This window comes from Phalacrocorax aristotelis, chromosome Z (genome assembly GCF_949628215.1).
Source record: "Phalacrocorax aristotelis chromosome Z, bGulAri2.1, whole genome shotgun sequence".
NCBI classification, from domain to species: Eukaryota; Metazoa; Chordata; class Aves; order Suliformes; family Phalacrocoracidae; genus Phalacrocorax; species Phalacrocorax aristotelis.
In genome coordinates, this window is record NC_134311.1 from 58,936,318 (window position 1) to 58,951,198 (window position 14,881).

A 14,881-nucleotide genomic window follows, 5' to 3' on the forward strand; every position below is an offset into this window, starting at 1 on the left:
ACATTTGTTCAAAAATGACATTTGGCAAGGACTTATAGCACAGCTTAATCTTACTACACAAGGTGTTTTAGAAACAGTTGTGATATTTTGCACTAGAAAATAATTTTGGCGTATGTACAACAGCTCCTTATGTTTTGAGACAAATAAAACTTGTGGAGTCAACAGAAGAGATAGAAGAGTTTATTGATTCACAAGCTTTAATTTAAGTTTGGTGATAATCCGTAGCTATGTTTTAAATGGACAAGAAGATCATTAATGCTGATTAAATTACACAATAGATGTATTGCACAATAAAGAAATACTGTAGGGTCTTTTAAGTATCTCTTAGAAACTGTGAAATTGTAGCGTGAAAGACACTGGGAGAATAGAGCAACACTATAATGCATTAAAATCCCAACAGGTCTTCATCAGACTGGTTTCTTCCTAGCGTATCAGCTGCTTCCCTGGTGTGGTGACTGGTTGCAGGATGGCAGAGCAATGTCTTCTACACTTATTCCCCCTGTGTGATGTACTGTAGTCATTTGACATAAACAGAAATGAAGCCATTACACTGTTGTCTCCTTGAGTGTGTTTGAATGTGAATCTGCTGTCTCACAAACACATCTAACGTAGGTCTAAATCATTGTCCCCACAGTCTATGTGTAAATATATGTTTGCCCTGCAAGGATATGCTCTCGGATTCGGTTTGGATAACACTCTTTAGCATGGCTGTAAGTGCACTAACTAAACTCTCACACCATGTACCTGAGAACAGACCTTGGGAAGTGGTGACATTTGGTCAGTTCCTTTTTACCAAACACATTCCTATCCCTTCCTTTGTGTGGCTTAACTATTAACAAATTAGCACTTCAGAAAGTGTTGTCAACATAGTATTCCAAACTAGTTAATTTTTATTTTTTGCACTGACATTATTTAAAAAACAAAAACAAGGGAAAAAACCCAACCCACAAAGCAAGACACTTCTGGATTCTCCAACCAGTACAGCAGGGATGTTGATGAACGTGATGAAACTCAAGTCATCGAGATTCCGAAAGTGGGTAGTATGTATTAATCAGCATCTGCTTGAATATGTCAGAGCAGTTTAGCCCACATTTGTCTCTGTTCTGATGTTCCCCACAGGGTGAATACAAAGTGCCAAACTCCTAAGGAAGGGTTCTTGATTCCTCATCCTGTAAGCAGTCTAGAAGAAGGCTGTTCGAATAACAGATAGTTACCCAGAGAATTTTGACCCTTTTGGATGGAAGGTTTATCACCCCATAAACCTTACTCTTTGCACAGAGTGGCCAAATATTTCCTTTTTTAATTAACACAATTCTGCTTTTCCTCTGATGTATACCAAAAGCCATGAAAATGTTACTGTCTCTAACTGAATGCCAGTTACATTATACTTGATGTCTCTGAACAGCAGCAAAGACTATGTTTGTTTACAATATTTTGTTCGTTATTACAATAAGTAACTCTTAAAGTTCCAGATTTCAACACATGACACAGGTAACTCTCAGGGTTCTATGAATTATGAATAGTACTGTCTTGTCATACAGTATAAACACAAAAGGTACCTGAGAATGCATTGGAGCAAATTGTAGTACCAACTAAAAATTAACACTTCAGCCTCTTCAAAGTCCTGAAGAGCTTTTAGTTCTCCCTACCGTGGCAGAAGCATAAGTTTGGTGGTGAAGAATCATGAATTAAGTCTCTTTTGCTGGGAAATTAATGACAGACTATGGCATATTGTTCACATCTCTGCATTGACCTAGGTTCATATTAGCATATTTCACACATTCTGTAACACAAGACAGGACAGCAGCACTTTTTTTTGACAGAGGCTTCAGAAAATTACAAATCTTATGAGGCAGCTCCACATGTACTTCCAGGAACATCCACGCTGACCGACATGCCCAGCATTTTTGACATGTTGGCAACATGTGATAGCATACTAGACTTCACCTTTATTCTTTGCAAGGATGATTCAGCCGAGTGTATCTAATCAACGAATGAAATATTGAAGAACAAATGTGCTCAACAATGTGAAGAGATATTTCCAGTGAATTGAGCTGCATTAACCATTCATCAGTAGAATAAAAAACAAAAACAACCAAACATTACAGCCAGATTAACAGCTGCTTTAGTCTCTGTGGTAGCATGAAGTAATCTAAATATACTGTACAACTCCTGACTTTTACTATGTACATACAAACTCAGAAGTTCCCTCTAGTAGCTATCGTGCAGTGCTTTAATTTTTAAAAATATTTCTTGAGGTAATTTTTTAATGTGATGAATTCATGTTTTACTAGTGTAAACATGTATAATAAGAATATTTTGCATTTCAGTATAGCCTTTTATAACAAAAAGTTTAGAAATGTTTCATAATCAGATGAGAATTAACTCTCAGAAAGACCAATTTTGAGATAAAATTATTCTATTTTAATGATACCAGAGAGGCAACCATCCCAACCATGTTGGCTTTTAACTTGTGCTGTAACCTACAGCAGTGGTTCCCAAGCATTTCCAGTTGCAGACCACTTTCAGAGAAATAATTTCAGGCAAGTCCAGTACAGATCTACTTAAGTAGCTGCAGTTTTTGTCAGGCTCCACACTCCTTTCTAACTACTGTAGCCTAGGCTGGAAATTGCTGCTCTAGAAAAATATGAAGTACTATTATTATTACTATTGGAAGATACAATTGCAGCGAGGCATAAATTAAAATGTTGAGCAAAAAAACCCTTAAGTTTCTACTTTATTTCACTGTGAATACACGTATTGTTAACAATGATTTAGGTTTAGTAATTTAAACTATTTGGATTCTGGGTTTGTACAATTATCTGAAATGCATTAACTGAGTCTCCTAACTTTTTCTGTCCAGGTGGTTTATAGGGGATTGGTCAGAATGCAGTAAGACCTGTGATGGAGGAGTGCGTTCACGAACGGTTCTGTGTATCAGAAAGATTGGACCTTCTGAGGAGGAGACACTGGACAATACCAACTGTTTAACACACCGGCCTATTGAAAAAGAGCCCTGTAACAATCAGTCCTGTCCGCCACAGTGGGTCGCTTTGGACTGGTCAGAAGTAAGGAAATTTTGCTGCGTTATCTCATTGGTAATAGCGGAGATGAGAACTCTGACCACTGCTTATTAGTACATTTTCTCTTCCTGCCTGCTAAGTAAAGGATTAATAAGAAATCCAAAACCAAATAGATCAGTACCGAAGCAGATTTTTCTGTTTTCTTCCTTTCTGTGTTGTTAGTTCTGTTGTTTTGTCCAACAATTACGACCCCTTTCTATTAATTGTAGTAGAAAAATAGTGAACTACAAACTAGAATAGTAAAGTAGTAAAAAAACTGCAGTGAAACAAAAAAAAACCTTGAATAGACATTTGGTATGAGATGATTGTCTTAAAGAAAGAAGCAATTCCATTGTTTTTTGAAAAGGCAAATAGCTGGACAGTAGAGATGGTGGGTTTACAATATCAGAAGCCAGAATAAACAGCTTTTTTTTTTTTTTCTGAAGAAACCATGCTGATGTAAAGCACCACCTTTCTTAGCAACATGCCTCAAGAGGCAGACCTCAAAGTTGGTATTCTCTTGATTAAAGAAAGAACATCTCTCGTTAAGTATGGTGATATCTGTTATAGTATAAGCCAAGCGTATGCTATACCTTCTACTGATTCAAGTATTAAATTTGAAGAATGCGAACCAGTGCAGCTGAAAGGTAAGGCAGATACATCTGAATGGGACTGCATCACATAGAATTCAGAGTGCAAAAATGTTGGTATACTTTTTCAGATCCTTGCTCTCCTGGACTCCCATCTTACCCCAGTTTTTATCTCAAAGTACCTTTTGCAGTACTTGTAAGTTATGATTTCCTGAGTTTCCATGTCTGTGTCCTTGCTGTCAAATGCAGCTGTATCATAAAATTGCTTTCATAAATTGATAAAACTATGTTTTTAAATGAGTTAATTTGGGGGTTTGTCCCACTGCTTCTTGGAAAACTACTCCTGAACTTCCATCTTTGAATTGCAAGAAGTGTTCTAACGTTCTAGTTCCATGCCAGTTGTCGTGGTTTAGCGGCAGCTCAGCCCCACACAGCCGCTCGCTCACTCCTCCACCAGTAGATGGGGGAGAGAATCAGGAGGGTAACGCTCATGGGTTGGGATAAGAACAGTTTAATAATTAAAATTAAAAGAAACAACAACAGAAATGCAATGGAAGAGAACAACGAGAGGCGCAAAACCCTGGGGGAGAGGGGAAGGGAACGAACCACTGAAACAAACCGCAGGCGCTGCAGCCGCTCACCGCCCGCCAACCAACGCCGCCCCCGAGCCACCAACTGCCCCCCCCTCAATATACTGGCCATGGTGTCACATGGTAGGGAATGAACCTGCCATTGGCCAGTCGGGGTCAGCTGCCCCCACCGTGGCCCTGCCCCTCCCAGCCCCCCCCCCCACCACTCGGCAGAGCTTGGGAAGCTGGAAAGGTAGCCGACCCCCACAGTGAGGAGAATTAACCCCTTCTCAGCCAAAACTAGCACACCAGTTTATACCTGTTTGCTTTTGTTATCTGAAACACCCCTTCTTCCTTTCCAGCTATTATTAATCAGAAATTAATTAATCTTGATCACATCCTGCTTTCATGTTTCAGTTTGAAGTATTTTTCAGAATGGATGACTAGATTTAAATATATGCATTATCCCAGAGGAGTTTACACACAGGCCTAGTTCTTTTGTTTCCTGCCTTTACTGAAAATATCCATAACCTACAGTGTATCAGTGTACCATAAATAAGCTTCTTCTGTTCCACAGTTGATACATATTGATTACATAAAGTCATCTTACACCCTGTTACTATGTCCAAATCTTTATCCTCCTTTTTTCATTTCTTGTTTTTTTGTATTTTTTTAGTTTGGGGTTGTTTGATTTCTTGGAAATGCATGCTCTTGCATGTCATACTGCCAAAATTCACTTCAATTATTAGTGTCTTCATGGTTGTCCAGTTCTTTCTGTAGAGCATACCTCTGCAGCATCAAGGTCAGTCAGTTACCTGTGCTATCTGCTAGTTTCAGTAATTTGAGAAACACTGAATATCTGAAACTACTTTTATATGAACATCATTAAGCAGAGTGGAAAGAAATATGAATGAGATCAGTCCTATGACTGATCCTAGAAGGTCTTTGCAGATATCATCTCTCAAATCTTAAACTTTACCCAGTTGTCACCCCCCTTCCAAAATGAAATGACACTATCAGAATACACTGGAATGATCTACCCATGATGTACTCATGATTCATTGTATCCCGTTCTCTGTGTACTTGTTTGCCTTTAAATAGTCTTTCTTTCAAAGTAAATGATAAATCACTGGATAGTATAAAGAAGGTCGATGTGCCTGTAGTTGCACAGATCTCTTCTATCCACAGACACCTTTAGATCCAAAAGTTGTTACAATCTCTGGGAATTCAAAGCATAAAGAAGGGTGCCTACTAGCATCACTCTGAGCACCCATAGAAGTGGTACAGAACAGCTCTTACCCTAATTTGTTAATACAGGTAGTACAGTTCACTGAATCATGGAACAGTTGAGGTTGGAAAGGACCTCTAGAGGTCATCTGGTCCAACGCCCCCTGCTAAAGCAGGGTCACCTAGAGCCAGTTACCCAGGACCATGTCCAGACAGCTTTTTAGTATCTCCAAGGATAGAGACTCCATCCACTATTGGTTAATAATAATCTAAGCATTATGTCAGTGCTTAAGTAGTAATATTTGCATGTTAAATTACAGTGCTGTGAGCTGCCATAGAAGCTATTTTTCATCTCCTTACTGTCTGAATTTCACGCTTGTATAATCTCCGTCTGTTCTTCTTAGCTGAAGAAACTACTTCTGTAGACAGTTTTTAAATTATTATTATTATTATTGTTATTCTTGTACTTGTTATTTTTCTTTGAACAAAAGAAAAATGTGTCAATTTGCTGTCCTGTTCAACTGGTTTTGTTCTGTGATGAATTAATGATTGAAATGCTACTTCAGAAGATTTTTCTTTTATATAAAAGCTCACTAAAATACAGTGTGAACTTCTGAAATTTTTCTGTTTTCATTAATTTATCAGACAGATGCTTTTGCTTATATTCTGAATCTCCCGTTATTTGTATGAGATTTTGTTAATAATCCACTGTCATAAAACAGATAAGTCATTCCCAGACTATACCTCAATCTGTCTCTAGTTTTATTCAGTTTAAGATAATGGATATTTTTTTGAATCAGTTCTATAAAAAGCTGTCAGCTTTGTATCCTGAAACCTGTAGAAAAGTAGTTTCTTTCAGCAACTTTTCTCAGTGTAGATCAGGACCTTAAGAAACCTAGAAATGGCACAGTGAATCTTAAAGTGTGTGGTGTTCTACACGCAGAACAATATTTTTTTACCCCACCGTTAGCCAGCATTTCACACGAAGAAGTGGGGCACCAAAACCAAGGCAGAAAAGGTACTAAATGGTCCTTGTCCCTACTTGAAAAGGTACAGTGTATTCCAGCCCTTTGAAAATGAATCTGACTTAGAGCAGAAGGGAAAGGAGTGAGAAGGAAAGAATGGATGAGTGGGAGGGGATGTTCAGTTGAAGACTTTATCATATTGCATCTGTGGCATTGATGGTTTGTAAGCTCTTTGCATCCATTATCACAGTATTTTATTTCCGATTGGAGTATCTAGACATCATCTCAGTACTAAAAAATAATAGTATCCGTGTGACAAGTTACAAAGCCATAGATACATGTTTTCTCTATACTATTGCCCTTTAGCTACCTCCTCAAGACATTTCTCACAAATCCATCATCCTTAGAGCGATCAACATTGCCACACTCATTAAGAAGGTTGAACAGCTTTTTAAGGCCTTCATATCCACCCTTTTATACAGCAGAAGTGTGTTATAATTTTGAACAAAATCTAATCTAAAGATCTATGCTCTGCTAAGCTTCTGATTGTGATGGTGTTTAATCAGGACTGTGAAAAAGTCCCAGCTTCTTCCTGGTATGAATTTTGCCTGGTGTAGCATGGCAAACAGGTTACTTCAACACGTTTGCAGCTTGAATCCTTAAAAATATGTTACTCAGGCAAGTGAGAAGAAACTGATTCCAGCTGGCTGGTAGCAGGTGTCCATGTTCTTCTATATTCTAGTTGCCTAATACTATTTTGAACCAATCCATTCTTTTGCACTGCCATTTAAAAGAACAAGATACATAGCTAGTAGGTTGTCTACATTTGCTTGTCACTAGCTTTGTCTGTTTTTAGCTAGAAATAATACCATCTCTCATGCTTCTTGTCTAGGTCAGTTATTTTTAGTATAATATCAAAGATTGTGGAATACTTTAAAGTGGATTAGATATTTTGTGACTATAGCAATGTTAATTTAATATCACATTAACAATGTGGCAATCGGATCTCAAGCTTCAGTTGTCTCCCACGAAAAGATGAAGGAGAAACTGTAGTTCTTTTGCCCAGAATCTTATTCAATTTACCCTAGAACCAATAGTGTAAATTGACACCAAGGCTATAGAGCAGGGCTTTCCTGTGAGGGTGACAGAGCAGTGGCACAGGCTGCCCAGGGAGGGTGTGGAGTCTCCTTCCCCGGAGATATTCAAACCCCACCTGGACGCGGTCCTGTGCCCCCTGCTCTAGGTGTGCCTGCTCAAGCAGGGAGTTTGGACAAGATGATCTCCAGAGGTCCCTTCCAGCCCCTGCCATTCTGTGATTCTGTGATTACTTTGTTAGATAAATATGCTGTGAAGCCTCTCATTTTCTGATGTGACATCACTATGTGTCACTACAAGTGGTATACTAGGAAATGGCCAATCTTATGTTACATTTCATATGTAGTAGCCAAAGAGTGATTGAATATAGTGTGAATCTTGTCTGAAATATGGAACTCAATGGTAATTATCCAAGATTTTTATTTCCATTGATTTAGAATATCTTCCCTTAGCTACTTAATAATTTTCTTAAATTAATATTTCAAATGACAATGACACTCATTAAATAGGTTATTGCTGTGTTATACACCAAGGAAACCCACTGCGAGTAGTATAACCATCATCCAGGATGAGTGGAGCTCTACTGAAAGAGACTTAAAGTGGTCAGATAGGCCATCTTTGTCTTCAAAAATAAGACAAAATATAACTAATTCCTGACGTATTTATCTAACCCGTTCTTAAACCCTTCCTAGACTTCACAAGATGATAGTTTTAATATAATGAGAAAAATAGCCATTTTTTTCTGTTCAGTGGTCTCAGAAATATAATGTATTAAAATCCCTGTAGTAATATACATATAAACATTTTTTATATGTATTTATATGATTTCTGACAGAAGCATGAAAATTAAAATGAAGGAACTCAAAAAGTGAAGCGTTGAATACTGCTTCCATTGAAACCAATGGCAAACCTTGCTACTTTTCTCTGGAATGCAAGCTCTAAAGCTCTGATTTCATACTCAAAACAAGCAATATGTGATACAAATTAAATAATTTTAGAACTCTTTTATATGCTAATGCACTTGTTGAGCATCAATACAATTACACTTTTTAGTCGTCAGTGGTAATTAACAAGAAGTTCTGTATCCTTTTGGTTGGAGAAACAAAAACATTTTGTAAACACAGAGATTAAATGAATTCCTTAGGAGAATATAAAAGTGCTTTTATCAAATAGTCATTAAAGCTAACAATGTCTTGCTGAGTTGGAATGTAGTCATTCTCGGTAATGTCAGTTTTGCCATGAAAATTTTCCCGCTTTGCAATAGTTGAGCTTTGACTGAACTATTCTGCCCACTGTAAGTTACTTCTTTTATATTTTTCCAGATAATAAAATAAACCAGCAAAAAAACAATCTAAGAATTTCTTGAGAAGAGCCTTATCAGACAAGCACATTTACTTTGCATTCACATTACCATTAGTCATGACTTCCACTGAGTGAGTCAAAAATTCTAGAAGTATTTAGTAATGGAAGACACTTTTTCCTGTTTTTGTTTGTCTGGGTATTTTGTCTTGCATTTGCTTTGGAGACATAAATTTTTATTAATTCTACTAATAGTTTTTATTTTGGGTGATTCAGTATTATTGTAGGCAACCTATTTCCTTACTCCATTTTCATTTCTGGGGACAGGGTGTAGTCCATCTTCTTTACTGGAATTTTGACTATGACTCAAAAAAAGCGGGTTTTTTTAAGGGAGATTTTTTTCTTCTGGTACCAGTAGCTGAAAGCAGATTTTTCTCAGATGGCAGCTTATACATAGATAAAAGAATGTATCTTCAAGCAGGACTAGAAAATGGATGCACCTAAACTCAAAATTTTCATCCTCATAGTCTTGCTTATTTGCTAACACATTCTAGAGATTATGAAACAGCATAGACACATTCGGGTTTGACATTTTTGACAAGGTCCTTTCAACCTTGTCTATTTTCAGTTTGTTTCTGACAGAATGCTCAGTGACTGAGAAAAAGGTTGAGCACAAGTGATTTTTAAGCACTCAGCTAGGAAGGGACACTTCTAGTTCCTGCTTAAAAGTCATACATTTACATGAAATTTTTTGTGGAAGAAAATACATGCAACGTTCCATGGAATTTGGACCAGAACTGAGGAGGTTTGATCATTATGCTGAAGACCTCACATATTTATTGTCTATCTTTTTTGGTCTCATTTTAGCATTAGCATTCTTTTTGCAGTTCAGCCAAAGAGACAGAGATATTTCTTCTCTTGCTTCCCTTATTCCCATAGTTTTCTAGTAGGCAGGTACTTAGGGTGCACAAGATTTGAGGTTAAAGCCCTCCAGTATGAGGATGATTGAACCTGGCTGTTCTGTATCAGAATTCTGAACACTGAACCTACTGTAGATAAGGAGGCAGCACCTTGATAGGAAAGGATAGAATAGATTAGGAAAGAAAAGGTTAAATTTTAAGGGAAGTGATTATATACCCATTTTGCAGTTTTGGATTATAAACTCCAAATGGAGGACCCATCTCTTTTCAGCCCAATTTAAGATCATAAATCTAAGTGGAGATAAGATTTGGGATAAACCTATCCATTCTGTATTGACTAGTTTAGGTGGCTGCCACTGAGAGATTTTCTTAAAGATCTTGTTTTGATATGTGTGTGTATATATATATACAACTTTACATATGTATAGGGAATATTGATACCTTACATAGTACTGTGGAACCGTTTTAAAATTTCTTTAGGTTAGGCAGGGATCCATCAGAATTAGGCATACAACAGTAAAGTTTGGATCACTCAAGTAATTTTTTGAAAATGGATCTTAGGTTTTTTTCTTTCTTCCCCAGTTATATGCTGACATGTTTTGGATATGTGGAAGTCATTTGGTGTGCGACCTCTTGAATATTGCTCCAGTTCCACATAATATTATATCCCAGATAATGTTTTGTCTGTAGAGCTGCTTTCATATGAAAGGCAGTTCCACTCTTCACAGGTTTAGCAAAATCTGTATGTAAGGTTTATGCTATCAAAAACTGATCATAGTCCAAATACTGCAGCTATGCTGGTGGGATAAAGGTTAACATGCCAATAGGGAATTCCAAAACTTTGCTTGCAAAATCTCCTGATGAGATGCTAAAGGGGGACTGATTTGGCGAAGGTCTTGAGTTTTAATTTTGTTAGCACGTGTCTCTTCCCCATTCTACAGTAGTGCTGATGTAAATGGCAGTTAATAGTAGCAAAAAGGAAGGAGAAGGCAGCGGTAACCAATATGAAGAAAGAGGAGGAAAAGCAGAGGTCATCAGACCTGCTTCTTTTCAAATTACTGTTTTATTATCTGCTTGCTGTTAGAACAAGCAGAGGAGTGATAAAAGAAGAAAAAACAAGAACTGCGTGAAAATAGAATTGATATTTAGATAGGAAAGGAGAGAAAAACATGCATTGTAGGAGAGGTTACAGTATTTCTGTCTGAATAGTCTGGTTTCTGTGGAGTCCAGTAAAGCATTTATCTTCCCATATTGAGGAAAAAAATGTTCATTGTAGCTCAGCAATCTGTAAGTGAGGTGGAGAAAGACTGTACTAAGGTCATATTAAGAATGGAGAGTTCTATTTATCGAACATATATAATTATGTATATGTTTCTTTTCTGGGTTAAGTATAGGTGGCCCTTCTACCTTGGTAAGCCCAGTGTTAATTATCATTTTTGGCAAGAACGGTGAGGCATCATGACACCTAGCCCAAGTTAATCCCTACTTACTCTCGCCCTCATTTTCACAAGCTTTTGCCGCCCTCAGTAGCTCCGGGGGGTCCAGCTCTTGTCCTAGGTAGATAGAAAGGAAGGGTCGGTTCATTTACAAATCATCGTATAACACACTTACAATCCCCTCACATTTAATTCCTTTCTACCAGTTTATCATGGTCTTTGATGTTTTTAGTGACCATTTCATTACACCAATCAGTAAGACAAGTTTGTATGGGCACCGATGCAAATGATACTCGCATCCGTCTGCCCATTTGCCAAGGTAACGCAAGGGTGAGTAAATGCCGGACAGCACCATCCTCCGGCACTGTCAGACTGGGCCCAACTACCCGTTGTTGGAGGCTCTGGGCAACAAAGTAACCTCATTGCCATAAATCTGTTTCACCTTTGTGAATACTGTGAAAAGATCGGTGATGCCAGTCGATAGGGAGGAATGAATTATAACTCCCTGAACACTGGGGCAGAGGTCAACTTAGTTACCCCAAAGGGCATCCAGTGGGACCATGAGGAGGTGTGACCTCTGCAGCTTAACTCAGTAACTATGGTCCCATCTTAAGAGAGTCATAGTTACTCCCACCACTTTACCTTCTGAAATGCTCACTCAAGTCTGTTTCATAATAGTGCTACGTGTGGCAGACTTTCTACTTTGCAACAAAGGGCTTTCCTTAAACCTAACCTAAAGACAACTTGAACGTAATAAAGCAATAATCAGTAGCTTGTTTGTGTTTCTAAACATTTTAAAAGTATCATTATAATCTCAGGAAAATCATTATTATAGTTTAATTATAAGACCATAAATACATTCTTTTGTTTTCTGTAATAACATTTCTGACACTTTTATTGACTTTTCTGGGATTTTCATTATTTATATGTATATCAATATTTTTTCAGTGCACACCAAAGTGTGGCCCAGGATTCAAACACCGAATTGTTCTGTGCAAAAGCAGCGATCTTCTAAAAACTTTTCCAGCCACGCAATGCCAAGAGGAAAGCAAGCCGCCAGTCCGCATCCGCTGTAGTTTAGGCCGATGTCCTCCTCCTCGCTGGGTTACTGGAGACTGGGGACAGGTAAGATAGTCCATATAAGTATTTATTGCTGTTAATCTCCTTCACATTAACACCTGCTAAGGACAAGATGTTGCTGGAAATGGGTAAGAGATGGATCCCATGACTGAAATAAAACCGTTTCCTGTTTGTCTCAGATTGAAATGTGATTCTGAATGATAGTTGACTGCTGAACTATAAAGGATTTACTGACAGCAGTCTATTTTCTACTAACTGAGTTTATGTATGCATTTTTAAAATAATTAAATAGTCCTTATTACATTTTTTTTTAAGAGGATTTTGGGATACAGCAATGTTGCAAGGTTTAGTGTTTTTAAAATGCATTTAACTTCCTTGAGAAACATGATGGAAATACGAAGTCAATTCCTATTTCAGTAAGACATATGTATATATCTGCAAAAAAATACCTTTGAGATCTATATAATTTCACATTAAATATGCTGAATTAGACAGGGAACCTAATTGTTACAGGACAGGCTGAATAGTGCTGCCCTTATGCAGTATTTCTAAAATTTATATACCAAGTTTCCTTCTTCCCGTATGCTTTTGCATCTCAGTTATGATTAATGGCCTGTTTTTAAAAGAATAAATGGATGTTTCAGTTTCAAAGTTTGCTGAGTAATTTGCCACTAATGAAAATAAAACATTTATTTTAACTAACCAGGGGATGATCATTTGTGCTATTACAGTCTAATTGGCTTTCCTTTTATGGTAGTTGTTCGGATGTGCATTTATCTTAAATTGATATTGTACTGAAACCACTGTTTAGTTATAGAAACTAAAAAGTGTTTTGAAGCAGTGAAGTATTTTTGTTTGAAAGATTGTTTCCTTTTTCCTTAAAAAAGTCCTCCACTAGATTTGAATTCTTGTTCTCCTTGGTTTTTCCTTTTATTCTAAAGTGATTATTCCTCTTGAAAACATGCTCTTAAAGTCAGACATGATATATGAAATAGCATAAATTTTATTCTTACACCTCAAATCTAAACTGTTCAGGGAGTCAATGTTGCATTGTGATTTATTTGAAAGACAAGTGCTCACACATACTGTCAAAAAAGAAAAATTCTAAACTATTTCATGACAATTTTCTGTATTAACAAAAGCTCTTCAGATGCATGTCTTCTTTAAAATTTTTGCATGTGTACTGTTCCTGATTGCTTTCCTGTTATTTAGTTTTATATTTAAAAATTGAGTCCAAGTTCTTTTACTTTTTTATCTTATTTTTAGTGTTCTGCACAGTGTGGTCTTGGGCAACAGATGAGAACAGTACAGTGCCTCTCATACACTGGACAAGCATCCAGTGAGTGTCCAGAAACTCTTAGACCTCCATCAATGCAGCAGTGTGAAAGTAAATGTGACAGTACTCCCATTTCAAACACAGAAGGTAAGTCTGGCATCTCAGTATAATTTATTCTGGAAAGAGTAAAGTGACGTGGTCAGTATTACTGCATTCATTTTTTAGGAAAAGTCTATATGATGTCTTCTCTCACACTGTGAATGAATCTTTTACAGTTGTTTTCTAATTAGTCATTGTAGTTCAAAGGTGAAGTCAATAAAAACTTAAATACAGGTTCTTTGTTTAAAAAAAAATCCTTAAAAATACATAGCCTAAGTCATGGACAAAAGCGTGTTGTTTTGTGTCATTAATTTTCCAGTCACTGCACTGGTTCAATGGAAATATCCATAATAGCAGGGTAGCACAATATACTTCCCATCCCCTGACCTTCTACCTGCTTCATCGGTGGATAACATAACAATGTAGGGGCAAAAAAATAGTTACATGTACATTGAAAGACTGGGACCACAGATTCAATGCTACACGGTGTTACAAGCCTGTTCTTACACTTCGACTTACTTGTCAGGTTCTTCTAATTAACTTTTAATTTCTTAGGTTTATAATGCCTGCAGGAAATAGTTACAGGACTTTTTACATGATACAGTCTAATTTAATCAGACCACTAGCTAGTTTCAACATATTTTTGCTAGAGGATATATTAGATAATAATGACAAAATAAGCTCATTAATGTTTATGAAAGGCTCCAGATCTGAACTTATAAATTTTGCAAGCCAATCCATTAGGAAATGCTGTCTTCAAAGTAGAATTGGAGTGCTGCACAGTAAAAAAAAAAGTTTCCTCACTAATTGTAAAAATTCAGAATAGTTGCTCACCAGATGAGTACATTTCATTTTGTGTGGAACTGGAAAAGGAATAAAAAATTACCAAAATGTACATGTCAAAAAATCAAGAAAGATTGCACAGGAATAATAGTTCTTTTAAAATAGTTATTCCGTAAATTTTGAGTACCGGAATGTCACTAACACTGCTCCTTTTAACATAACTAATCTCTGTGCAGTATATAATGGAGTTATCTTTTACACAGGTTCTACGACTACATTAGAGTTTAATATCCTTTTTATATGGAACAATTACTCTGATTTAAATTTCTTTTTTAAAAAGGTAAATTTATGCTACAGTCTAGCCTGATTTGGTGTTTGTTCAACACCTACTATATCCATTCAGGTTCATGCCGTATATTCAAAGTTGTCCTAAAAATCTGTCAAATGGAGATGTCTGTGATGAAATGGGAGCATACTAAA

At 36.9% G+C, this 14,881-nt stretch overlaps 1 protein-coding gene across 2 annotated transcripts in view; it reads left to right on the forward strand.

The window, feature by feature from the left end:
• ADAMTS6 (ADAM metallopeptidase with thrombospondin type 1 motif 6) overlaps positions 1-14,881 on the forward strand; it is a 163,345-nt gene that overhangs the window by 139,845 nt on the left and 8,619 nt on the right. For both annotated transcript variants that reach the window (XM_075078308.1, XM_075078309.1), the window contains exons 22-24: positions 2,864-3,068; positions 12,112-12,288; positions 13,510-13,666. In XM_075078308.1, coding sequence (XP_074934409.1) covers positions 2,864-3,068; positions 12,112-12,288; positions 13,510-13,666 — 539 coding nt within the window. The remainder of the gene's footprint in view (positions 1-2,863; positions 3,069-12,111; positions 12,289-13,509; positions 13,667-14,881) is intronic.